Source organism: Chamaea fasciata, unplaced genomic scaffold (assembly GCF_029207755.1).
Source record: "Chamaea fasciata isolate MVZ Bird 193981 ecotype frontalis unplaced genomic scaffold, bChaFas1.0.hap1 SCAF_4, whole genome shotgun sequence".
NCBI lineage: Eukaryota > Metazoa > Chordata > Aves > Passeriformes > Sylviidae > Chamaea > Chamaea fasciata.
Window position 1 is genome coordinate 57680189 of NW_027094089.1, and position 26755 is coordinate 57706943.

A 26755-nucleotide genomic window follows, 5' to 3' on the forward strand; every position below is an offset into this window, starting at 1 on the left:
ACTAACATTCTGGCAAAAGCAATTGGAAATTATTTCCTTTTGTTTCGCTTGTGATTTTGTTACAGTCTAATAAAAGGAGAAACTGGTAATTCAATAAAGGTTATTCCTTTCTACAAATGAAAACAACAAAAAAAATTTCATATATTAATGAGTAAATAATGAACTATTCACCTTTAATTACTAATTAACAGTTTCACTGCGATCCACTTATTTAATACCAAATATCAATATTCTCTAAATATTAGTTTTCAATGTGAAGAAATGTTTACTGTACTACATCTTCATTCCCTTGTTTAAGTAGACAGAATTTCCTCATAAGGTGCGAAACCTGCACACCCAAGAAAATACTGTCGTGTAGGCAAAAGTGTAATATACATAACATCTCAGTTAGAAGTTTAAAGCTCTAAATCCACATCTCTTAGGGGCAAAGAGTGCATTTTTATTTTTGGACAGCTTTTAATCAGTTTGGCTTCAATCCTTGACTAAATCTCTTTGGAGATAAGATTTACTGCTTCGAAGTAAGTAGAAATGAGTTCTTGAATTCAGAAGTCCATTTGCCGTCCAGTTAGTACAGTACAGTTTTTATCCACCTTAAATTGCTATATCAAATAAGTAATGAGCTTTTAGAATTTATGGGACGTTAAGGGATCTCTCTATGTGTATATATGTGTATCTGATTTTTGTATGGAAAGAGTCAGATTCTCTTTTTCTAGTATACGTGTATATACACATACACACACACACACAGATATATATGATGTGCTTAAGATATTTCTGTATATATGTGTGTACATATGTACATCTGTGATGTTTATTATCATAATCTACTTCTAAAAATCTTTTAAATATAGAGAGCTAAAACTTCAAAGCAGTCTACAGTTCCTTTACACTTTACATATTAAAAAAAAAAAAAAAGGCAGCGAGAACAGTATGATCTTTTATTTTAATATCTATCTAGCAAATCTTGGATATCCTCTCATCCAGAATAATGTTTTAGGATATAGATTTAGTTGAGCTCGTATATGAACGTTTTTACGTAAGGAGCAGCACCACAGCAATAATGCTGTTAGACCTTAGCTTGTAGTTGGGAATAAATAATTGCATAAATATAGATTTAAATGAAGGACAAATCCTGTCTGGTCACATCCTGTTAATATCTATATTTTTACGTTTTATTTTGTCCTAAAAGCATTTTTTAAAATTTTATTAATTAACATTTTATTAACCTGTGTGTTGGGAGAACTTGAAAATAATTGGTAAGTAAGTGATTTTATGCCTAAATATACAATAATTTAATTAATAATTCCTGATGTCATATAAAGGTACAGCTCATCAGGATCATGCCAAATAAGTCTCACTTCACAAAATGAGTTCTTAAGTTACACTGGATTGCATTGTTTCATTTTGACTGTTGCTTATGTTGCTTAAATTCTTTGCAATATCTTAAGTAATATAATACTTATGAATAAAAAAATAAAGTTGGATCATGGTAGCCTGCAAAATTGCAGTTTAGTCCATCAAGTAATAGCACTTTTCTGAAAGCTGTAGAAACTTTTCTACACAACCTATGATTTATTTATCATTAAATTTATTACATAGTCTGATTCCAGTAGCTATCCGTAATGACTGTCATTAAAAGTAAAAAATCTGTGATGACCTGAAAAGATGGGATCTGAATATGCATAAATACACAATTTTTAATCTGAGAAAAGCTTTTAAGTTAAGCATAATTTTATAAGTAATGCAGCTTAGTTGTGCTTTACAGTTATAAACCAATTATCTTAGAACTGATGCAGATAAAAATATCCCTGAATTACTCATTGTCTGTTGAGGCTGGCTGATTTAGTTTCCTAAACATTATTATGCTATATTTGAAAATCACAAATGAGGACTAATATTATCATAATAGGCTGGGAAAAAGAAATCCAGAATGATGAAAAATGAAGTTTTCTCCAGGGACAAAACTTAAGTGAGTGGAACTACAGTTTTTCTTCATTGTTAAGTAACTTCAATTAATGAATGTTCTTTTCCTATGTTGTATAAAACAATAATAAAGCTCTGTTTTTTATAGTGTACCACCTACAGTTTAAACATTTAACCAACAAAGATGTTATCTCCTAGATAATTAAACCAGATGAGATTATATTTCTTGTTCATGAAATTCCGTTATTCTAGCTTAATCCCTTTTTCTCTGTTATTTTTTGTAGTCATAATTATGATACTCTCAGCCTTTTTGCCAGCAAAACTGACTCAGGAGTCAATGCTGTGTAAAAAGGTTGAAACCTCAAACTTAAAATGTTCAAATCTCTTCTTATTTGTGAGTGCTGCTTTCCAAATTATGTGGGGAAATAATGACATCATATTGCATGAATTCTGAAAAACACAGGTATTACAAAAATACATAAAACCAGAAATTGGCTTGGATTTGAAGGGAAGCAGTATCTATCTATCTATCTGTCTATCTATCTATCTATCTATCTATCTATCTCTTTTTTTTTAGTTTTTTGGGGGGTTTTTTTGTTTGTTTTATTTTGTTTTGTTTTGTTTTGTTTCGTTTTTTAATAAGTATAGGAATCTTAAACTGTGGAAGGTAAATGGTTGGTCAAATCTCGACTTTGTAAAAGGTCCATAATAAATTTCTCTAACAACATTTTACCGTTTAGGTCAAGATGAAAAATATTATTGGAAAATAAATACAGGAGTTAGGGAGAGTTATACTAACTTCCCAGCTGAGGATCTGGCATAGTGTGTCATCTATAGATATAATAGGCCAATTAATGAAGTTCTAAGTTTCATGTGGCATAAATTTGCAAGTTATATATTTGTATTTGTACATTTTTAATATTTATAACAAAATGCTGGGAGTAAAGACCAGAACACCAAATTAGGGAAATACTGTATATATAGGGCATAATGCATCTACCAGTTTTACCTCATCCCTTTATGGTCTTTTCAAGTCCCTCATAAATGTCCAGAAGTGGAACTGCACATAAAAACATGCATACTGTGACACTTGTACCTTACACAAAGCCAAAATGTTATCAGACTAAACATTTCAGTTATAGAGTATCTGTTACTCCATTGCAGAATATTCATATTCTTGTGCATGTAAGCACAAACAGACTTCAAAGACCAGAAGGCTGACACTGCACTTGATTTCTAAAAAAAAAAATCTCATTCCCTTTGTGCATGTTAGATATGTATGCAGGCCCATAACCAACTGGTGCTGGCCAGTGTCTCCCTGATGCTAGCTGTAGTGATTTGCACCCACAATAATGGAAATGAAGTAGTGCTTTTCTGTTATAAATATGTATACTTAGAGTATTTTTGCTTGGAAACTGCAGGTGTCAATACTTTTCTGTTTGCTTTGCTATACTGAATGCATCACGTGTACTGAAACAGGTGGCAAAGTCAGTGTATCAGCATTTTAAGGCTGAAATAGATTTTCCAGAAGTACCACCAGAAGTACCAAAGTGGATTGTTGAGGATTGAGATTAAAGTAATGACAAAAATGACAGGCACAAACATGTTCACCTGCTCAAAGGTTGTAACCAACATGCTCATCCTGCTCATTTTGTTGTAAAGTATACAGACATATCACTTTGCTAAGTAAAACTGGACGTGATACATCTAGTTATATATTACAACTGGATGATAAATATCAGGGGATTTAAGATTTAGTTTGATAGTATTTTTGAACTTGTTGCTGATCCATTTACAGTTTACTGATACTGCTGTGCAACTCTTCAAAGCAATAGGCAAATCCTCAAGGAAAATGCAATGATATCTGAAATACTCATCTACCAGTTTTTTTTTGCAGTGAAGTTTAAAAAACCAAACTAGTTATTTCATACCTGTGTCAATCGGTTCTTAATAAGTGTCACTCTTTCCTATTGAAGTGGTGGATTTATATTTGAGGAGACAGGAACACAAATCACAGATGAATGTGTGGATCAGAAAAATACAATTTTGGTGCACATATTTGTATGTTTTGGTGTAATTCACATCACTGGAGATTGTAGCTGGTATTAAGAAAACCTGGAAAACCTTATCAGAACACTGTCATAGTGACAAATACTTAAAATACTCAGTGTTCTTGGGTCAGATATACTGAGCAAGATGTTTTAAGCTTGCTTTCATTTTCTTTAAATTCTGTGGCCATAGTCATTAAAATATTGGGATGTCACACAAGCCTGAAGTTACGAGGAATAAATGATAAAGAACCAGATTTAATTTTTTTTTTCAATTTTTGGGTTTGCCTGGTTGTTTCACCCTGGAATTAATGAGAGTAAAACAGCTAATAAAGAAAGAACACCAAAGTATCTACACGTGAATAAACTGCAGATTTTTAACAGTAAAAAAATCTTTCTCAATATAAAAATATTTTCGGCCATGGAAACTGTGGCTTATTATCACTACTTTAAATTGCAAGACAGAAGTGTAGCATGTTGGGCAAGACCACTGGGTGAGGGAAACAAATGCAAGTGGCTCAGTGAAAGCAGCTGCTCTGTAAAGAACACGTAAAAATTTCTTAGCTTGAAAGAAGTTGTGTAACTTTATAAAGCTGTGATGAACAGATTTTTTATTTTCCCCATGAAATTTTCTATAAATCATCTATTTAAAAAAATAGTGCTTTAGGTAAAATTTACAGTGATGAGGTAAAAGTGATTTTCACTTCATTCATGGGGAAAAAAAAAAAAAAAGAGAGAAGGTTAAATATTGGAAATAGTGAACCAAACTTCATGCAGAGCAGGATTTACTAGTACAGCAACTAATGGATATGACCAGAGACAGAGAATAGCGCTATTGCAAGTATACGTTCTCCTAAGAAGGAGACAATCTCCCAGATTAAGTTCTGTTTTATATTCAATCTTGAATTATTGTCAGAATATGTGCCAAAAACGAGTACAACTGCTATGTGAAATTCCTTGTTTGCAGTAACGGAGGTAATTTGCTTATCAGGTAAAGGTGGATGGTAATAGCAAAGAATGATGTAAGTTTTGCAATGAACTGGCACATTTCCAATACAGCTTTTCCTAAGAAACTTTGTGGAGAACAAGAGTTTTTCTTCTGTGCAAATCTATTGAAATGACATTTTTTAGTACCTGTCTCCTTCTGGGGGAAGAAAAAAACACCTTTCTAGTATAGTGGAGAAGTGGCTCAGAGTGGTTCAGATGATATCCTATACAATTACAGCTTCATTACCTGTATAAAAGGGTTTTTTACTCAAACCTGGGCTTTCCAAATGCACACAAAAAGTGTTGCCTACTTTAGGGCACTGGTTCATAACACTGTGTGGTATGCTGGTGATGAAAAATATGAGCAAAATTTTGGCTTTGATAGGTCTTTGAACCGTTGCCAGTATGTTTTTATTTTGAGAGACTATGTCAGTTTATCAATCTGTCTCTCGATATATTTACATAATGATTAATTGAGGAGAAATGTCTTCAGAGCTTTCTGAAGATATGTAAAATGGGATTTTCTGACTTGATCACTCACCTAATTAACTGTTAATGCAGAAGGGGGCGTGAAGTAAAGTTATCTACCTTCTTCTGTTTGAATGATGCAAAGTAGATCAAACTTTGTCACTGTTAATACCATTTCCTAGTGCCTTTGTGTTGTGCTCATTCAAATTCAAAATGCCTCTGAAACTCCTCTTGACATAGTAACTACTACTTGTCACAAATTACTATTAAAACCTAATATTCATTTTATAATGCCTGTCACAATTTTGAAAGTTAAGTTCCTTAAATATTAAATATTCTGACAGTTGAAAAAATAAACACAATTGCTCCTTGTCTTCGAAGATCATACGCGTTTTCTTAATTGATATTCAGTTCCAGAATATCTTAAAATAAGGTTAGACCTTCCTACAAAATTAAGCTTATTCTACCTTTGAGGCCACTGAAGTAGCTGCTCTACACCCTTAGAAACTTCTGTCTGACTGAAGCATTAATATAACTCTTTTTATGTTCTGCCTCAAAAATAGCTGAAATTTTTTAGTAGTTTTGATTTCTATTGACAGAGCTCTTCATGCCACTTGTGAAATAAATGCTCCTTAGAAAACATAACTTCCTTACATGGATAAACCAAAACATACTTGTTATGTCTTTACTTATTTCTGGAAATTACTCTAATAAATTCATCTCAATCTTCAGATTTTAAAAGGCAAGACTTCATTCATTTCTTGACAGCAGAAGTAACTTAGAGGTTTCAGAATCAAATATACAATTCATGGGACTTTTCAGTCTTTGTTCAGACAGTATGTCTCATGTTATATTTCTGTGAGTGAGAAGTTCTGATATCAGGTCCTCAAAAATGTGTCTCTTAGTTTTTCTCTCACGGTATTTTCTGAAACCTGGCCAAGAGCTTCCCTAACAATCCAGAAAATGATGGCTTATTACATTCAGAGGGAAGGGATAGTACTGAAGACCTTTGGAGTTTATATAGTGCAATAGATTTGGTTTTGTTGTTATATGTGGAGGTAAGTACTGTTTTCCATAAGAGGAGGTAATTCAGAAGAGTTCTTTGGAGGGGAAATCTTGGTTTTGATTTCTTGAAATATATCAAAGATTCCATTCTGTTTCTGTACTTTTTTTAATATTGAACTTTATTGATATCTGTCAGTTTGTAGCAAAGGAAGACATGACCAGAAAACAGCTAAGAAGCTATGCATGCAGTTGGATTATGTATGAATATTTCTTAGTTTTTCATCAGTTCATCTTAGTTAGGACAGCTTCAGCTAATACTTGGTTTCCTAGATACAACTTAACATTATTTAAACCATCCCAAAATAGAAGGACAATTGTGAAGACATTGAAAGATTTCCTATGAAATCCAGTTATGGAAGGATACTAAACCATGACATTGTCCTGAAGGACAGCCATAGAGTCTTTTTATACACTGGTAAAGTGACAGGTCACATAGGCTTTTAGTCTCCTCCAAATCAGTAATATCTCTTTCATACAGAAAGTAACTGCATAGTTATGATTCCACAACTCTTCAAAGCCCCTTGTTTTAGTAATGTTTAAAGAGGCATTTCTCTGATCTTAAACTTCAGCTGAATGCACTATATCCTCCTAACTTGCAAATCTTAAAATCAGGAGAGGAGACTGTGGAGATGAAAACACCAGTTGATTAGAGCATGGTGCTGATAACACCAAGAATGCAGGTTTGATCCATTTTGGACCATTCACTTAAGAGGTGGACTCAATGATCCTTCTGAGGCTCTTCCAATTTGGAATATTCTGTGATTCTGTTTCCAAGGCTGTACAGTTTGAGACTGGTTAGACATGGGCCTTTTGTCAGGAAATAACAACTCTTATTGAGGAGCTGAGTTTTCCTGTACTGAATGCTCTTTTTGTTTTTTAGGTGTTAAGGTTTGTTGTTTTGTATAATATTTTTAAATATAGGCAATATGTGACTATGAGAAAGACTTTTTAGTCCTGATAATAGTCTCAGAGGAAACAATAGAAGGGAAGCTTCAGATAAAGTTTGTCAGGGAGATTCTCCTGAGAAGTCACAAAGTTCTGGAAGAAATACTTTGCTTAGAAAGGAGTGTATGTGAGGCAGGATCCATCCTAGTCCTAGACTTAGTCAAAAGTTTATGTCTAATGGTTTATGTAGGTGTAATTCAGCCTTTACGTAACTTTCTCCAGTAGGATTAAGGACAAAAACCCAAATATATTTATATGACTAAAGTGTGTTATTTTTTGAAATTGATGATGAGAATGATTAGACTAAAAACTTTGATTAAAGTTACTTCCTGCACAGTATATTTTTAACTATTATTATAGTGTATTTCTTTTTTCAAGCAGTATTGAAGTAATTGTATTAAGACCAGCAAAAAAATATTAACTGGAGATTTATGTTACTCAACCATACCAATGACCCTGGGCAACACTACCATTCAGCCTCAAGGAGTAACCTTGAGGGGGTATCCACACTCAAGGGACAAATGTGCACATTCACTCCCAAAAGGAGTGTGTTGCAAGACACTGTTGTAAGAGTAGGGACTGGGCTTTCATAGTATAAAGTGACTTGGCTTTGATTCGTATGTTTCAAGCTAACTGTGTCAGCTCAGCAGCCTTTAGCTCAGCACCTTTAGATAAGTTATTGCTATTATCACTTGCTGGTTCCTTTATAGGGGTGTCTGTCTGCTGCATCTTCACTGGTATGAGTTTCTGTAGGGAAATGTTATTCTTCACATCCTCAGAATATTTAGCTTTTGGATTGGTATGTGAGGCTGGAATCATTGTTCTTTAACAACAAAAGAACCATCCTCTCCCTCCGTAATCAGTAACTTTTGCAAGTATGGTAAAGTTCAGGCTGTTTTGTCTCCACTTAGATGGAGCATCCTGCTATGTACAAAAAAAAGAACAGCTATCAAAAATGTAGTTGAAAGTTACTATGCAGAAATTTTACATGTTAAACTGGCTGCAGAACTGGGTTCTGATCTAGCTGTCCTTCTCAGACTTCTTCAGTCTGTGTGAAAAAGAAATGATTCTGTGTCCTGTATTTCCTATTCGTAGCTCGAGGTCCCTGATCACTTCTCAGATTTATTTGCCAAAGTTTATCCCTGGTTTCAAATTTTGAGGCTTTTATCCATGCCTTTCATCACTGAAATATGGCTCAGAACAGCACTGCTGTGATAGCTTTCACATGGCCTTTCTGAAAAATGGGCCAAGTTGTGACTTACTTTCTTTGACATCTTTGGCTGTCATTACTTCTCTTGCATTTTGCTATGGAATCTCTAATTGTATGAGCTCTATGCCTTGAATTGCCTCATTCAAACATAGGAAAACTAAAATGTAAAAGACAAGGGGTTTATCACAGCATTGCTATTACTCTACACACTTTTTTAAGGGCCCAAGAGGGTTTTCACCTGCTAGCAATCCATCAACACCATAGATATTTTCCCTCACTCTCAGCCTCCATTTTCTGTCAATAAACTTAAAGAACAAAACCTTTGGATTGTTTATATAAGTATACACCTAGTTTTTTAATTCTCAGTTTGTGAAAGAGGATGCCATTTACCTTAAGAAATGAAATAGTGTTATATTTTGGTATTTTACAGGTTTTGAATGCTGTAAACCAGTTTCATTTCATTTTTCATTTCACTAAAACCTTAGAAGGCTCAGTTGTCAATTACTTCATGTGGGAAATCTGCTTTGTAATAAATGCAGGGAAATTCATCCCTGCTGCAACTTTATTGACTTGAAATTAAAATCAGCTTCTGTTAAATGATCCATATGAAAATACACAGTTTGATTAATCAAATGAAGGCATCTTTTTCTATGTGTGTTAGTTTTAAACCTGAACTTTTGCTAATGCAGTTCTTGCAATTATTGCTATAAAATATGCAGAAAATTTACAGAATTTAAGAGTGGTATAGGTGGTGGTGCTGGCTGAATGGTCTAATGAACTGCATGTGAAGAAGCAGATGTCAAGGCTTGTATGAGCGTGAACTGTTTTGTGGTTTACGTAACAATATAGACAATGTAGTCATAGAGCCAGATAAGCAAAAAGTGGGGTGTTGTTCTTACAAAGGGACAAAGGACAGTTTCTATTCTATGTGGTTCAGAGTTTTCAAAATGAAGCGAAAGTAGCCTGGCATCCTGATAACTACATAAAGCAAATTTGGAGAGCTTAAGCATTATCTAATAAATTTTCTGCTGTAAGGGTTAAAAGTTTTTTACCTGATATAGCACTCCAAGTCCACTGTAGCAACACTTGGGTATTTTCTGCCCTGGATGTGAGTTTTTCGACCTTATCTTCAGTCATTTCTAGTTTTGTTCTCTTGTAGTGATTTGATAACTTTGCTGACTTATTTTTTTCTATTTTCAATGTTAGTGATAATGATATTGTCACCTCAGAGAAGCTAAGGAATTATGAAAGTAAAAGCTCTTTAAACCTATATCCTTGCAGACAGGAACAAGGGTAATGAAATAATATCCATTCAGTGCTGTGATTTGTTTTTATATGATGGTCATGGGAAGGGACAGAGGATATTTAACCTTCAAAAGCAAGAAAGGTGATACAATTTAAACTACATATGAAGAGCATAAAAATTGAATTCAAGAAATATGGGGTATCTGAAGGAAAGCAAGTCTCCTGCCAGAAGTTCAGTGCATAAATCCAGGACAGATTACAGGCTTCAGTCTTGTTTATAGTTTGACTGTTGTTGTGATAAAGAAATTGCTGACTGAACTGATAAATGGCACCCCCTTGTACAACTCCCACCGAAGAGCACTGTGCGTTGCTTGGTGTGAATGTGTGATGAAGCTCCAAAGTATTTCACTTAACTGACTTATGAAAATAAATGTTATAATGTTGTAGAAACTAAATGTTACGATGTTGTAAAAACAGAAATCAAGAATAATGGAATTTCAAAGGCAAAATTTAAATATGAAAGACACATGATTGCTTAGATTCTTAATCTAGCACCAATTAATCAATTTTAATGCAGTAAAAATATCAAAAGCTTAGGAATTTTTCAGTCATTTAATAATCAATTTATTGGTGAATGTCATACAAAATGAAGAAGACTATTTATCAGCTAGTATGTATTAGTGACTGATGGAAACTCTAATTTAATTCTCTCAGTCACCACAGATCCTCCATTTACTTATGATCCATCAGGTAAAGCTGGCAAGTTCTTACTAAAATGGAATGGAAAGACGGAGATTCATGAGTTAAGAAAAGGACTTAATGCTTCAGAAAAAGTATTGCTAAATGTGTTCTGTGAACTAATGTACTTTAAAAAATTACATCACATGTAAAAAAAAATTTACAAGCACTGGTATTTAAATAAATAGAAGGATAATAAGTGAAATGAAAAGATTTTATGTATTATCTGTGTGTTCAAATTGAATTCAGCATGCTCTTCATAAAAAGGAACTGTGTAATGCTTGGGGTTTTTAACAGAAATAAAGCACGGATCTTGTGTGCTTGAGCAGATTGAATGTAGATTTTTGGCATTTTGCATACAAGTAATCTCAATATTTGCATGAGACAGTAGAAAATAAAAAGGGTTAAAAAACTACCTGAGATAAAGTTCAAAAAAAGGAACTCTATATACAGGTTTTCTCCCCTTTGAAAATTACTTTTCTGGTTTGCTGTTCGTCAGCAACAAAAGGTCAGTTACTGTAGAACCTATATTCAGAGGTAGTTGAAGAAAACATATCCTTTTTATAAAATATACTGACAAAAAAGAGAAATAAGATGAAGACTTCAAAGTCAATAATTCAAGAAGTTTAGAGATGACAAAATTATTTTCCTGTAAATCTTAGTCTGTCCCTGTGTGTTCATACATTTTGGCACAGCCTTGTTTAATATACATGGTATCTGCATCCCTGTGAGAAGCCATTTAAGACCTCTCCAGATCTTCCCAGAAATATGCACACCATACAGCATGAAATATGACAAACAAGATCCTTTTGACATCTGTTATGCAGCCTACTTCTGTGCATCACCATGCCCAGATGTATTCTACAGCCAAAAGTGACTGTAGTTTGGTACATTCATTAATCTTCCAGCAAGGACAGGACACACTGTAAGAAGTGATGGGTGAGAAGCTAATATTCTCTACTAGTGTTTCCTGCAGGACTGGGCAAACTTTTCCTATCTTTCAGGTGGCAGTCAGATGCTGGGAGGACACCTGGCTGCTGGACAGTCAGACAGGAGAGCTCATGAAGAGCCTTTCACAGATGAAAGCATCACATGAACCAGTGTCGTGGTGTTTCAGGAAACATGTTGCAGCTTCTGCCTGGTGGTCCAGACTGTGGCTTAACATAGGCTGTTGGAGATGTGCTGCTTCTGCTTGGTGGTTATTCTTTATAGGTCTTACATTGCATTGGTCAGTACAGAGCTAATAGATGACTTCTGGGCCTACATCTTTACTGTAATCCCTCAAGTCAAATAGCTCTGACATTAGAACACTATGTGTCTCTTTCTCTTCTTTTCTGGATGTAGTGCAGTATGATGAGGGGGTATAGACTGCATGGTGGCATGCCTTGCAAAAACTTCTGGAAATCACGGTAATAAAGACAGGAGTCCTTACCTCAGGCTAGTACCAAGTAATACTGCCATAACATCCAGCTTTTCAGGCATTTTTCTTGACATCCTTCTAACTTCCACTACTTCATTCTGAAGCAAGTTCTGCTGTCACCAAGTGAAGATATTTTGTCTTGGAAGGAATTTACAAACTCTGTGTTCAGCATAGTCTGCCAGATTATTCCTGTTGACAACAATTCAATCCTGCCTTTCAAGTGGAAGGTTCAAAAATGTCATCAAACTTAGCACGGTTACACATAATTCTAAGAAGGCTTTGCATAACACAGCATGGCAGAATATTGCTGTGTCTGTAAGTATTTGTGCATGAACTGAGGCTTTGAAAGTTAAGTTGGCAGTTGAGTCTTGTGTGATGTGTGTCAGATACAGTGTATGATGTGAATGTGGACCACTCTGCCTAGGGGTGTGAGGACCCTTGTTTATCCTCTCATGCTGACTGTTCACAATGTTTTCTTGTTTGATGACACCACACTGTTCTGCACAGCCACTAAAAGTTGAAATCATGTGGTCATAAGGAAAGGCTTCAGAATCTGCTTGAGAGTAATTGAGATGCTGCCACTGAAATCACGTATTTACATAAAGTTCTAAATACTGATTTAGATAAAGAGGGGGAAAATAAGCACAGTATTTAACTCCATAGTTTTAATTCTGTTACATTTTAATTCTGTTACATTTTAATTCATTCATAACTGTGTGGACAAAGGAATTGTTACATACATGGGACTTCATGTTTTTCTCTCAGGTCTTTCTGCTTGGCTCTGTACAATGGACCTCACTTTTTTGCGACTTATGAATACCTATATGATTTCTCACCATTTTATATTTAACTGACAGTTTTACATCCCTAAGTAAATTTTTTTTCTTTTTCTTTCTTAGAGAAGGTAATGCTAAGAACTTGACTCATGATTCTAAACAGAATTCAGCAACATGTAGTATGTAGCTATGAATTTTTCTACATCTTGAATACATAGAAGCATAAAATTAGGTTGTACCTAACTGATTATTGTGGAAACTAGATATATCTGTTCTGGTTCCATGTATGCATGCTTTAAGAAATTTTCAAGGTGCCTCTTACATTATGTTTTTCAGAGTTAGACCTAAATCTATCTTTAGACAATGGGTATTTTAAAATTTTTTTCACAGCATTCTCTGATAAAACCCAGCAGATGCTGTGTCTGAATACTTGCATATTTTGCGATGTAGTTCCATAAACCAATGTTTTTTCTCATGAGATTATTTGATACCTACCGCTGACCTTTTCCATGCAGCTTTACAGGAAAACTAGCATGATCTGAGTAGATAAGCAAAGGAAGGAAAAAAAGCACAGAACTGATATGATTTCTTCCTTTTAATATCTGATTAGTTGAAATACTGGAGGTGTAGCTCTATGTTTTGGGTGACATTTTTTCTTTGCAGACAGGTGTTCTTGTGGTTCAAACTACATGTGTATACCTCATAGTCTCTTAGCATTTTGCTTACAGATTTCTTGGTCATTTTAGAGCATGTGCAAATTTGTCATCTAACAATACTTTATAGCTTCATATGCAAATTTACATATCCAGGCCTCACAGAGCAGAATCATGCAGGATCATTGAGGTTAACAGGACCTCTGGAGATCTTCTTGTTTACATAAAATCAAATAGAGATCCATAAAATAAAAAGACAAAATTATGATTTTTTTACTTGAAGAGTCTAGTTGGTAAAAATTACTCTGTAAAATTTATTGTAGAACTTTGAGACACAGAAAAGGGTCTGAATCAATTCCTCAGCAATAAATCAAGAATTTTTAATAGTTTTATTTGGTTGCAAATATCTAGTAATCTAGTATACATTTTCAAAGTACTTGTTAAATAATACCAAAATAGTTTTGATGGAACTAGATCTTGATTTAGAATCAGAAAATCATCAACTGGTTTGAGTTTAAAAGGACTTCTAACAATCATCTAGTTTGAAAACTGTAGATTGGAGAAGGATATTTTTCATTAGATAATGTTGCTCAAATGAATTAATTTATTTTTGCATATACAAGTTTTGTGTTAACTTGCTTCTTTTTAGGAATACTTTTCACTCTTTCTCATTCTTTTTAAGGTGCTGGTGGCTGGTCTCCACTTGTGTCCAATAAATACCAATGGCTGCAGATTGATCTTGGTGAAAGAACTGAGATTACTGCTGTTGCTACTCAAGGTGGTTATGGAAGCTCAGACTGGGTAACAAGCTACCTTCTGATGTTCAGTGACAGTGGACGAAATTGGAAGCAGTATCGTCAAGAAGAAAGCATTTGGGTATGTTCTTTCAATAATGAGAATTAGTTTCTGCAGAAGACTTAAAGGCAACTTGGCTGTGCATTGTTGCAAATCTAAGTAAAGCTGTAGAATATAAAGAACTACTCTGAAAGTGTTTAGATATTTAAATATACTAAGCAATTTAGCTCTTGAAAAGATGAAAGACAGTAAAAAGCAAACAAACATCAAAAATCTAGCTGTAGCAGTACTCCATTAAGACACAAGGAATTATTCTGAGGAATGAAAATGTATACAAAATCTCTTTTGTCTTGCTATGTATGGAAAACTTCTTTTCCCAAAACCATTGATCCCAGTTAATGAAACTTGGCTTATAGTTACAGTTAAAAAAACAAAACAAAACAAAACACTTGCTTTATTTTATGCAGAACGTTTAAAGAATAAAATGAAACAACTAAAGAACTGAAAATCTTAACCAAGCAAATCCCAGTCTAGTAAAAAAAAAAAAAAAAAGAAGAAAAAGAAAAGCAATATTTAAGTTTTGGTCATCAAATTTAGAGTCAAGTTTCTGATGCTTTAACCTGCTTATCTCTGATTAGCTTTGTAAATAATAATTAATAAGCCATTAATTATATAATCATTTTCATTTTGCATGAATATAAATGAGAGCAAAGGATGCAAAACCAGAGAGATGATGTCCAAAGTCTACATGAAAAAGTGGATTATATAGTTTTAGAAAAGGCTTGCACCTTTCCTTGATCCCCAATAATTTGCAGCTTGGACTAGAGGAAGAATATTGTAATTTGTTTTATGTTATTGTATCCTGTCAAGTGAATTCTGTTCTCCATGCATAGAGCTGATTAATTTCTAAATTTTTCTAAGCTTTAGACTTCACTTATTTCTTGCTGCAGTTAAACATTCTGTTAAAATGTATTTCATTTTATCCATTTTGATTTTGTTGACTTTTAATTCAAAATGTTTTTGTCACTCTTACTGTCAAAACACATCCATGGTATAATGAGATTATGCAGTATTTTACTTGTTGCATAATTATCCTGCTTTTTAAATTTGCTACATACTTCCGCTTCAGATTTTGTTTTCATGACAAAGAGAAATAAATGAGTTTCTAATCCATATGGCTGTGGGGAGTAGAGAAAATCAGCCAATTTTTCAAATGTTAAATGAGCATAAGCTGCTGCATTATTGTCTTTGCTCATCTTAAGACTGACTGACGAAACATATCTGAGAGGTAGGGCAGCTTGATCTCTTCCACAATGGCTCTTTTGAAATACGGTATTGCTATTGCAAATAGTGATGGAGGCTGTTATTTCTTGAATATTGTCACTAGTAAAATATCAAATGAAAGTTCTGAAAAATAGTAAATGTTGATATAGACATTGGATAAGGGGATTGTTAGATCTATAGGAGCTGAAAAGTGGAGCTTCAATTCCATAATCTCAAACTTAATAAAAAATTATTATTTTAATGATTGCAATGCAGATTGAAGGTATGACTTGCAGGCAATAATGAATAATTCAAGGATGCAAAATATCAAATTCAGGGCAGTCTATTAATCTTTTTTATGTATCTTTATTTAGGAGTTCTGCCTCTAGGGGAATATATTTTCTCTTTTCTAAACTAATAAAAAAATGTAGTCTTGGAGTGAAACTCTTAAATCCCTATTTGTATTATAGATTTTCTCTGACTGTTACCTCTTTATGCTGACTTGTTAAATGACATGCTCAAGTTCATTAAGGCAAGAACATCCAACATTTTATAATGTGTACTTGTTACTGTGTTATTTCTATCCTATTTTTGACTGAGTCATTGGCTTTTTACAATGCTACTTACCAGAAATAACTTTTGGGGTTTAATACTACTCTGCATTAGAATGATGGAAGATGAAGTTCTGAGGGCTCTGTGTTGAAGTCTTCAGTAGATACAAGGTTTTTTACTTCGTAACCACTTTTTGTAGGCTTAAGTAAAGATGCTTCCCTTGTCTGCAAATTCACCACTTCCTACTTTCTATTTTTCTTTTATTTTTTTTTAGTTCTGAATTATATTTGTTTCCTTATGGCTTATCTTAAGGTTCTGAAACTCCTGCCACTGTGCACCTATAACAGCTTTTTCATCTACTGTAAAATTTTTATAACAACTGAGGTGAAAGAATACTAACTACACATCTGCAGATGATGATCTAGTTATCAAAACTCTCATAATTATCTGTGGATAAGGTAGTTTTTTCCAAGTCTGGTTCCTCTGACTATAGATGTCTTGCCTAGGTTGAAATATACCCTTTCACCTTCCCCCACCTATAAAACACTTTGTTGTGTGTTGGATGAATTTGGATGTAAAAATCCTGAAGTTAGGAGAGATTAGACTTTCTCACTTCCCTGCTGCTAAATATTAAATTTTTTTTTCACTTTTCTGTAGATTGGGAATTGGTTTAGAAGGAATCATGGTGACTGTAGTCTTTACTAATGCAGTATATTTTGATCTTAATGTTCTAGTTTTCTTGTTGTACTTGACCTAAATGTATGTCTTACTTGCTGTTTCATAACTGTAGGAAGTTTGTGTTTTATGTGGATTTTATTTATTGCATAAATCCTTTAATTATTAGAGTAGTTTTTGAAAGACTAACTCCATTTTATTTACATTACTAGGACTCTTGTTGCTGTAGATAAATTATTATGAAGTATTGTTAGCTATAGGCTCTACGATAGAGTTTTTCTAATTTAACAATACATTTTGATTTCAGTCTTCAGTGATATTACTGTCACTGTCTTTTTAAACTGTGTTTTTTGTCCTGTTCTTGATATTAATTGTAAGATTTTTTCAGTCAGACCTTAGTAAAATTAATATTTACATCTCTTTTAGGAATTGGTACAGTTCAGGTTAAGATGCAATTCTTAAGTGAAATAGTTGTTATTAGTGGTAAAACACATGTTTTTGCACAGAAATAAGTAACTTAGATAATGAAAAATTTAATCTTAGAAAGAAATTAATTAAACTCATTTTTATATTTTCTTTAATTTTACCATAAATATGGAAGTGTTAGAACAACATGTATTGGTGTTTTTATATTCTTCAATCTTTTTATTGTGTTCCTATTCCTTAGGATGTAGTTTCAGATGCAGTAAAGTTCAAACTCCGAAACCCAATCTTTTGCATGGTTCTTTCTACCTTTAAAATGAGAGGAGGCTTCAAATCTCTTTGTATATTAAGTTGTCAGATGCTTTTCACTTCTCTTCTGTCAGACTTCAGGTGGTATAGAGTAAAACATCATTAAAAAAAAAAGTTAAATTTTGGTCAAGAAGTCCTAGGAAACCTTATGTCTTTGAATACTACCTTTATTAGATGTATTGCTATTTATTCTTCTACGTGATTTGTATTTGTATTCCTCCTTATAATTCTAGAGATCATCGCCTGTATTTTGTCTGTGAAGGATCTCCTGTTGTAATTATATTTAACTATTTGGGGCTATGTATACTGATCCTTTCAACTAGAATAGTTTCTGCATTTAACTAAACTCATAGTTTTGTATCACAAAATTTTTTGTGCTGTGTACTCTCTCCTTGATGTTACAAATGGCTCTTCTCTTAAAAGGAGAGTAATAAGACAAAGAGATTAAAAGGGAGGAGTTAAGAGGGGAAGAAGGATAGTCATTCACAGTTTGAATAACAAGTTTCCTATGGCTGATAATTTCAATGAAAACATGAGTCATGCAGAAATGCATCTCAGTATTATTCATTGGCAGGAATTTTGAAGAATAAGAAAAATGCAATTTCTCTTTCATTTAATGTTGACTATTACATTCCACCTGTGCAAATACACATATATTCAGCCTGCAAATACACATTTTCAGCCTTCAGTTTTGTAGATTTTATTTTCTTTTTTTTTCTTGTGAGAATAATGATTTGTCCATTCCACAGCTGGAATTGAATTTTCACTTTTATTTGTTTTGAATCCTCCTTTTAGAAATTATTTCTAAAGAGAGAAATTAAAACTAATAGATAAAAATAGCTAAAGTTTGGGGAAATTATGACCATTTTAGTAAAATATCTTTTAGACAACAAATTTGTTTATGTCTGTTTATTTTTGTACATATATTTAGGTTTCGATGTCTACCGGTTGTTTAATTTAACTTAGCTGAAGTTGAAAATGTAAGTTTGTATTATCATAATATCCTCAGCTCTGTGAATTTGCACAGAAGTGTTTTCACTGTAGCAGTTACTATTCTAATAGTATGTAGCATAATTTTTTGAATGGTATAGAATTAATTGTTTACGCATTGCTACATATATTCATAACTTCCTTTTTAAAGGAATTGGGGCTTTATATTTTATTGGAGACTTCCCGTGATGTAAAATAACTCACAATTATGCAAAATTACAGGTTAAGAAATACCAAATCAGAAGTCTTCTGTGATAATCACAATATAAGTTTCAAGAATGTTCTGTTTTGATAAAGCTGGTGACTCGTCCTTAGACTCTGTGATTCATGTTTGCTATGATCCTCCCCTCCTTAGAGAGCAGAGTCATCATTCTTGATCATAATTTGCTTCACTTTAATACCAAAAGACTGTACATTTTTGCTACTTTTTTGGAGTTCTGCTAATTACTTTTTGAACCCAAAACGTTTTTCTGTTGATTTCTTCTGCAAGCCAAGTCATAGATAATTTCAATGGGTACTCTATCACTACATTTTCCATAGTTACATTTTACATAGTTTTGCAATAATGTGACTTCAGACTGCCTGACACTTCTGTTGATCACAGGAAAGGGATAATATATTTATCTATGAATTAAAGTAGAACATATAGTAATGACCCCCGTGGGGAACCCACACTGTTCTACTGAGTAGCTGAAGGACTGCACTCTGTGGAAAGGACACATGCTGAAGTACAGAAGAGTGTGAGGAGTCACCCCCCTTAAAGAGGAAATATGGGACAGAAACCACTTCTCATGGAAGGTATCCCTGCCCATGGCAGGAGTGTTAGGATCAGGGGTTCTTTAAGGTCTCTTCATACAACTGGCCTCAGCCCATCAATCCAGCCTGTCTGGATCCCTCTGTAGAGCTTTCTACCCTCCAGCATATCAACACATCTGCCCAGCTTGGTGTTCTCTGTGAACTGACTAAGGAGCACTTGATGATTTTTGTGGATTGGGGAAAGATGCTGGGGAATGTGGGAAGAGGTGGGAAAAAACAAAGGAGGAGAATATTCTTAATTTGCTATATAAAAGGAGCTTGAAGGGAAATACGAAAAATTAGGTGTGAAGAAAGTCAGAAATAAAAGGAATTGTGTGGAATAATACAGACGGGACTATTGTGCAAATGCCTTTGTGAAATTCATAAACTTCCACTTATGATGAGGAGATTTTAATATTTATTTAAAACATTAAAAATTTCTGAACTTGCCTTCTGAGCCTTTGCATTTCTCTATCTGCCTCTGTTTTAAAAGTACTCCGACCACAGTGCTATTTTTAGATGCTTAAATGGCAATCTAATAAGGCTAATTTTGTAGTCACAATGATTAATGTTCTGTGTAAAATAACTTATATTAGGTGAAGAGATGAATGCATGCATCAAGGTTAACCTGTCCTAGAATATTTAAGATAAGTTAAAAGGAAGGAAAAAAGATTGAAACATCAGCAAAAAATGCAGTGCCTTACATAAAATCTATATGATTTTTGTGAGTAAACATTAAAGGAATTCTTAATGCCAAAACAGGTAAAGTATATGTTGATACTGTTTATATTATGGCAGACCATATGTGGGAGAAGCTAGACACACACATTAAAAAAAAAAAATGTATTTAACCAAGGACAGCAAGATGCCTTGAAAGTATGCAAATCCAGCAGCATCCTGAAGTAAATATGCTCTAGATTTAGATATTCACAGGTTATTTCAAATGTATGTGTTAATGTTGCGGTCATTAATTAACAGCAGCTTTGGGAAACAAATGTAAGTATGTTGGGATGATACTTTGTTATTTTAAAAATTTCTGCTGTGCAAACTATTAACTGTGTCTCAGAATTGGTTTCTGGGACTGATCTTGATCAGGACTATTTTCCAGACAGTTTCCAGCCTCATCATAAGTAATAGAAAAGCAGCTACGACTTTCTATATTTGGGTAGTACAAGAGACACAGCAAGCAGCCGGTTATTTGCTTCTGCCTTTTCTGCACATTCATTTAGTGAGTTTGTTCTATAAAGGACTTTGCACTTCTAAGAGGCAGAAATCCTGTAAATTACTCCTATTATCTTGAGTTGCTTTTGCAAGTTAAAATTAGTGTTTTTTATTAAGATATTTTCTTATTTCTATTATAGTTATAATCTCTGATTATCTGTACTCTAAATGCATTATCTCTACTGATTGATACTATATATTGATACTATGTATAGCATCTATATATTAATGCTAGTGCACCATTTTTCCATTAAAATAATTCACTGTGATAGAAGATGAATTATTTTGTATTGCCTTTTCCTACTGATTATCTTAAAAACAATAATACTGTGGTATTCATATGTATGCGCAAAATGCCACAGAAAGCATTAGAACTACAGAAAAATTAGCTCTGTATCTCTTCTCTCAGGTGTTGGCCGCTCTAGAGTGATATTGCATGGATCCCTATCATTCTCATTCTAATACGAGAATTTTGTGCTTGAACACATATGTCTGCCTGAAAATGACTTACGATGGATGAGGAAAATTGTTCTATGGCTAGGAAAATATCGTCCCTATTTTCTGCAACAGACAGATTGTGTGCTTGAAGAAATCAAGCTGTCTCTGAAGAAAGCATTTCATCTTTTCAATCAGAACAGAGTGTGTTCAGTTTGCTCAAGGTTTATTGAGCAAGTAAGTGGTAACAGTCCACATATTCAGCTTCTCTCTTTTTTATTCCAGCCACTCTCTTTAAATATTGAAAGAATACTTTCAGAAATGGACTTCTGAAACCTAATTTGGAAGAATGATTCTGTCATACATGGATTTGTTTTTTGCCTAGTGTAATTCCTGAGGTTTAAAGTTAACAGAGTGAAAGAACTGATTTTTTATAAAAACTTTGGTCATTGAACTTCAGAGAAAACCACAAATTATTTTGAGTATGTAGTATCTTAACTCTGGTAGTGTGATGCCATTTTAATAGTTTATGAGTTATTTTAATAAAGTAACATGTCTACAACATAGTAGTATTTGAATCATTGTCACATTTCCCATTTAGATAATTAAATTTCCTCAGCAAAACTTTTTAAACATTAAAACTACAGAGTCCTAAAAGTAGAAATAGGCATTTGCAGATCTAAGTTTTTCTTGAACTTGGTAGCTCCAACATACACTTAGACACCCAAATACCTATTTCAGCTTCCAGGAGTCTGATTTTTGTCAATAGAATTTCAGTGTTTTCAATCCAAATTTCATCTGTTACTGCTCTTTCTTTGTATCTGCATTTCTATAAAACACATGCCATGGCTAGTGATCTTTTTCTCTTACATGACTGAATAACGGTTTTCAGGCTACTGTGGAACTAAGATCTGCTATTATTCTTCTGTAGCTGTTCTGTTTCATAAACCCAGCAGAAGTCTCTTTTATTTCTTGACCTAACATGGAATATAAAATTGCCACCCTGCTGTGTGATCCAGCATGAACTGTTTAGTGTGCAACATCACACTTGAAATTGTGGACCCATTCCTAAGCATTCACTGGAAACCTAGACAAGCATTGCCTCATAATCTGTTTATGTAATCAAGGCTGTAAATAATGGGTAAGAATTATCTTCTGAACACTTTTAGAATGCAGAGATTTTTTTGGGAAAAATCTATTTCCAAAGTATTTTTCTTAATGGAAAAATACAGTTTGAATATAGAGTGAATCACAGAGTGGTTGAGGTTAGACAGGATCTCTGGAGATCATCTAGTCCAAGACCACTGCTGAAGCAGAATCAACTAGAACATGCTACACAGAATCACATCTAGGTGGATTTTGAATGTGTCCAGAGAAGGAGCCACCACAGTGTCTCTAGGCAACCTGCTTTATTGCTCTTGCTTCCAGAAGTCTGGGGTACCTGAGGCCTGCCTTTAGCAGTAAAGACTAAACTGAAAAAAACATTCAGTATCCTCTTCTTCTCTGTGTCCTTTGTCTCCAGGAGACCTCCATCATTCTGCATCAGACCCACGTTTTCCCTAATCTTCTTTTTACTAGTAATGTCCTTGAAATCCCTTTCCAGATTTAATTCCAAATAAACCTTTGCCTTCCTTGTCACATTCCTGCACACTCTAAAAATGAAATCTGTATGTTTAAAATAGACAGCTACACAAAAACATATTTTTTTGAGATAGTGATTGCTATTTCTGTTGATTTTTGAAGTAAAATGTTCATATACCTCTTAGTAAATGTCTTATCAATATCATCTTCAGTTGATACTGATCTTACCAGTATCCTGATAAAAACTCCACTGTGCGTATTTTTTTTAGTTGTCTAAACTAAAAAAATATATGTTATATGTCATCATCATAGTCTTGGTAATGCCATAGAATTTACTTAAGTTTTACAAGCTTGTACTTCATATATTTTTATTTCATTATTGGAAACTTGAATCATGTAAGGAGAAACAAGGTTAGTTATCTGTATTTCAATGTTGTGTATTTTCTTTTGTCTATATTTTAGGGCCTTTTCATAAATGGAAAGGAATGTCATTCCTCTACTGGATATGTACTTAAATCTTGGATCTTTCATTTCTGTGCTGAATAAGGAATAGGTTTTATTTTCTAGTAGACAGGTGTTTGACCAATTTAAATCTATGTTTTCTGCTGCCAGATAGTGACATTTGCTACCACTTGTTTTGAAGGTTATAGGTAAGTATGTTTCAATGCATATTTCTTCCTCTGTGTGAAACTTGCTAGACTTAAACTGTGCGAGGTGTATTTCAGTGTGTTTTAAATAAGTGATTCAGCAACTATAGCAATAGAATTCAAATCTAGTAAAGATCTCCATGTGATCAGATCTGTACTTTGAAAATTCAGTTAATACCTTATTTTCTCCTACTTCTTAAGTTACCTTATTTTTTCAAAGTCAAGAAGCCCTAATTAAAATATCTCTGGAAAGAACTACCTTAATGTGCCTCAAAGAGCCCTTTGCTTTTCAGTATAGTTATCTGTGAATATGCTAGCTGGAATTCATGTTTTTTTGATCTTCAGATCTGAGTCTAAGTATCAGAAAAGTTTCATGAAACTATCTAATTTACAGCATTTAACTTGTTTTAAACAAAAATACGTCCTTTATCCAAAGTTTTTTATTCCAAATATGTTAATTCATCTGCAAGTTTTTCAGCAGATTTCCTTCTGTGAAGCTCACATCTTTGAACAGAAATTTAGCCTAGAGACTTTTTTGGGTAGACTTCAGTAACTTACATAATTTTCAATTAAAAAATCTGAATTATATTTTACTTGTTAGATAAAGTTTTATTTGGGTTAGTAAACAGGTCGTGGATTATATATATATATGTATTTGTTGGTCTTGCTATCACATTCTGTGTTGTAGAAGATGTCAGAGAATTTCTTATGGGATTCCATGGAATTTGCAACAATCATCTTTTTTAACTAGCTGGCTGTGCAGATTTTTCCTATAATCACAACATTCATTGTTATTTATTAGGATTACTGACAGAAATGTTTGGAGAAAAATAATAGTAACTTAACTGCATTATATCCTGAATCTGTATCAGGTAGTTGTAGATATTTGTGCTAACCCCTTAGTTAAGGGCATTCTGTGTTCTTAATGAAATATTTAAAACTAGGTGCTGTTAGATCTAGTCATAGACACAAACTGCGGTCAGCATGGAGTTTTTCTTCAAATTTGTGAGCTATTAACTTAGGCTTTATTCTCTAGCAGTCTTGTGATAGAAAAATAGAAAAACAGTGGAAAAGTAATTTTTAGCTTTTACGCATAGTTTTGCTGACTTAACTGATTATTTTGCCTCAAAGAGACACATATATCTGTATTAGCCTTGGCAGTGGAAGTTTTAATAGCTCTATCAGTTACTTTTATGAATCTGTTTATAGTCAGACATACACTATATTACTCTTTCAAACATCTACATCTTTCAAAACTTAGAATGCCTTGTTCACCTCCAGTCAGAAATATTTGGGCATTAATTCCTGTTAATAGCCATTAACCACAACATTTCAGTCTCTCTCAATTCAAATATGTAATGACAAATAACCTTGAATATTTTTATCAGTGGAATGCAAAATTTATCAGATATGTCCAGAAGAGTTTTAGCATTGAACATATCCTCAGATGTTGCTAAATCTTGTTTTAATACCTGTTTGGTCTTAGTGTTTGTTGCTATTGTGTTGTTGTATGGAGATAAAAAGAGAAGTACGAAGGTCAGACTCCACCTCTGGTCCCTAGGAAAATACATTTATTTTGAGAAGTGAAAGTGAAAACTTCCTGTGTTTCAAACTCTTTGTATATTTGTGAAAAGAGTTATCTTTTTTTTTCCCCTTGGGCCAGTGAATCCACAGAAGCATGTGGAAGCATGTATAAAGCTACAGGAGAATACTATTAAGACACAAGAAGAATATTATTAAGTTACAGTAGTCTTAGCCACTACCAGTCATCACTGGTAGAAGACCAATGTCTTCTTAAGGAAAATTGTCCAGTGCAATTTTCTGACAAGATTTAATGAATTGATAATATATAGACTAATTAAGAGGTGAGTTTGTGTGATGATTTTATGAGAATGTGCTTGCTGCAAAGTTACGACCAGATTAAGAGTCTAAAGTCATTTGAATTTAGAAATGAGAGACCCAAAGACGGGTTTTACTTAATGCAGTGGAAAGACTGAGCTTTAAAGTAGGGGTTTTTCATGCTTTTTTTTTTTTTTCATGCTACTTCTTGCCTCCATCAATTCCTCTTCTGTGGATCTATTGATTCATCAAGAAATGTCTTTCCTGTTCATGTCCATACCTCCTCCTACCTTACTGGACTGAGTGACATTGTACATGATAAGTATTTTTCTTTTTGTTTGTTCATATGTGTTTCAGGGATTTTTTTCTTATTTTGTTTCTTTGGGTGTTTTTGTTTTGTTTGTTTTAGGGGTTTGTTAGGTTGATTGGGGATTTTTTTTGTTTAGTGTGTTGTTTCAGGTTTTCTTTATTTATATGTTTTTTCTTTATTTATATGTTTTATTTATTTATTTTATTTATATGTTTTAAATGTACACACTAAGGAAGTGTGTACATTTTTTATGGTTTTCGTATTCAAGGAAATAGTTATAATATTTGCCTCCATCATAGTCAAATAATACTCAGATAAAATGAACAGGAGATGATTTCCAGATCCGTACTCTCATTTTCAAATTCTTTATCACATATAGGAAAGCACACTCTATTAAACTAATCTGTCATCAAAATTGATTTCTTTCATTGTATTTATTTCTTTACTATAGTCCAGTGCAAATTTCAGCTCTATATAACACAGCATTGATAAATAAAAAAAAGGCCTTTTTTAAACCTTTTTTATGGTTTCACAACTCATTAATCACTGAAACCAGAATCTTAGAATGATTAAATTTGGAGAGGTTCACTGGAGGCAATATAATTCAACCTCTCTGTTTGAGTGGAGTCCCCTGGAAAACCTTATTGAAGATTGTGTCCAGATGGCTTTCAAAATCTCCAGGGAAGGAGATTCCTCAACTTCTTTGGATAGCCTGTTCCAATTCTTGGTGACCCTCACAGGAAAGAAGCAAAAGATCTGAATTCAAATTAATTCAAGAAACTAACTAAAGAATTTTTTTCTCGGACTTGTGAAAGAAGAAAATAAGGAGGAATGTATATGTTAGGTCAGCCCTATTTTGAAGGTTAGTCTTGATACCGTATTTACTTAATAGAGTGTAATTAATGTTGGGAGACAAAAAATCTAGAAAGTGTTTAATAATTTTGTTATGAACACACACAAACATCCCCCACAAAAATGAAAAAGCACTCATCACAAAACAAACAGTGCTAAGAACAGAGTAGCTTATGTACAAAACTAGTTAACACTGGCATTAAGGCAGTAAGAAGGATGGAACAGTCAGGAGCAGCAGCGCCCACATCATTTGATCATTTGGAGGAACCTTTCTCCCCCGCCCCAGTAAGATCGATCTAATGTAAACACCATCCAATTCAGTACTGTATTCCTCATTCTGTTAGATGCCTTTGGTACTTAAAACATTGATACAGCTTCCTTTTATTTATTTTTAAAGTACCAGGAAAAATATTTTGGCCTATGATATATGATTCACACTAGGAATTTTCTTAGGCTTACTGGAATATGGAGACATTAACACCCTACAATTCCAGAAACCGTTTAAAATCACTGGAAAATATTGGAAGAATTTCATATTTACGTGCACCATGGTACAAATAGACACACAGTCAGAACCTCATCAAAGTGCT

At 33.5% G+C, this 26755-nt stretch overlaps 1 protein-coding gene across 1 annotated transcript in view; it reads left to right on the plus strand.

Annotated features, from left to right (window-relative positions):
* Positions 1-26755, plus strand: part of CNTNAP4 (contactin associated protein family member 4) — a 208929-nt gene that overhangs the window by 64561 nt on the left and 117613 nt on the right. Inside the window, exon 3 of the mRNA XM_066181677.1 lies at positions 14161-14354. Coding sequence (XP_066037774.1) covers positions 14161-14354 — 194 coding nt within the window. The remainder of the gene's footprint in view (positions 1-14160; positions 14355-26755) is intronic.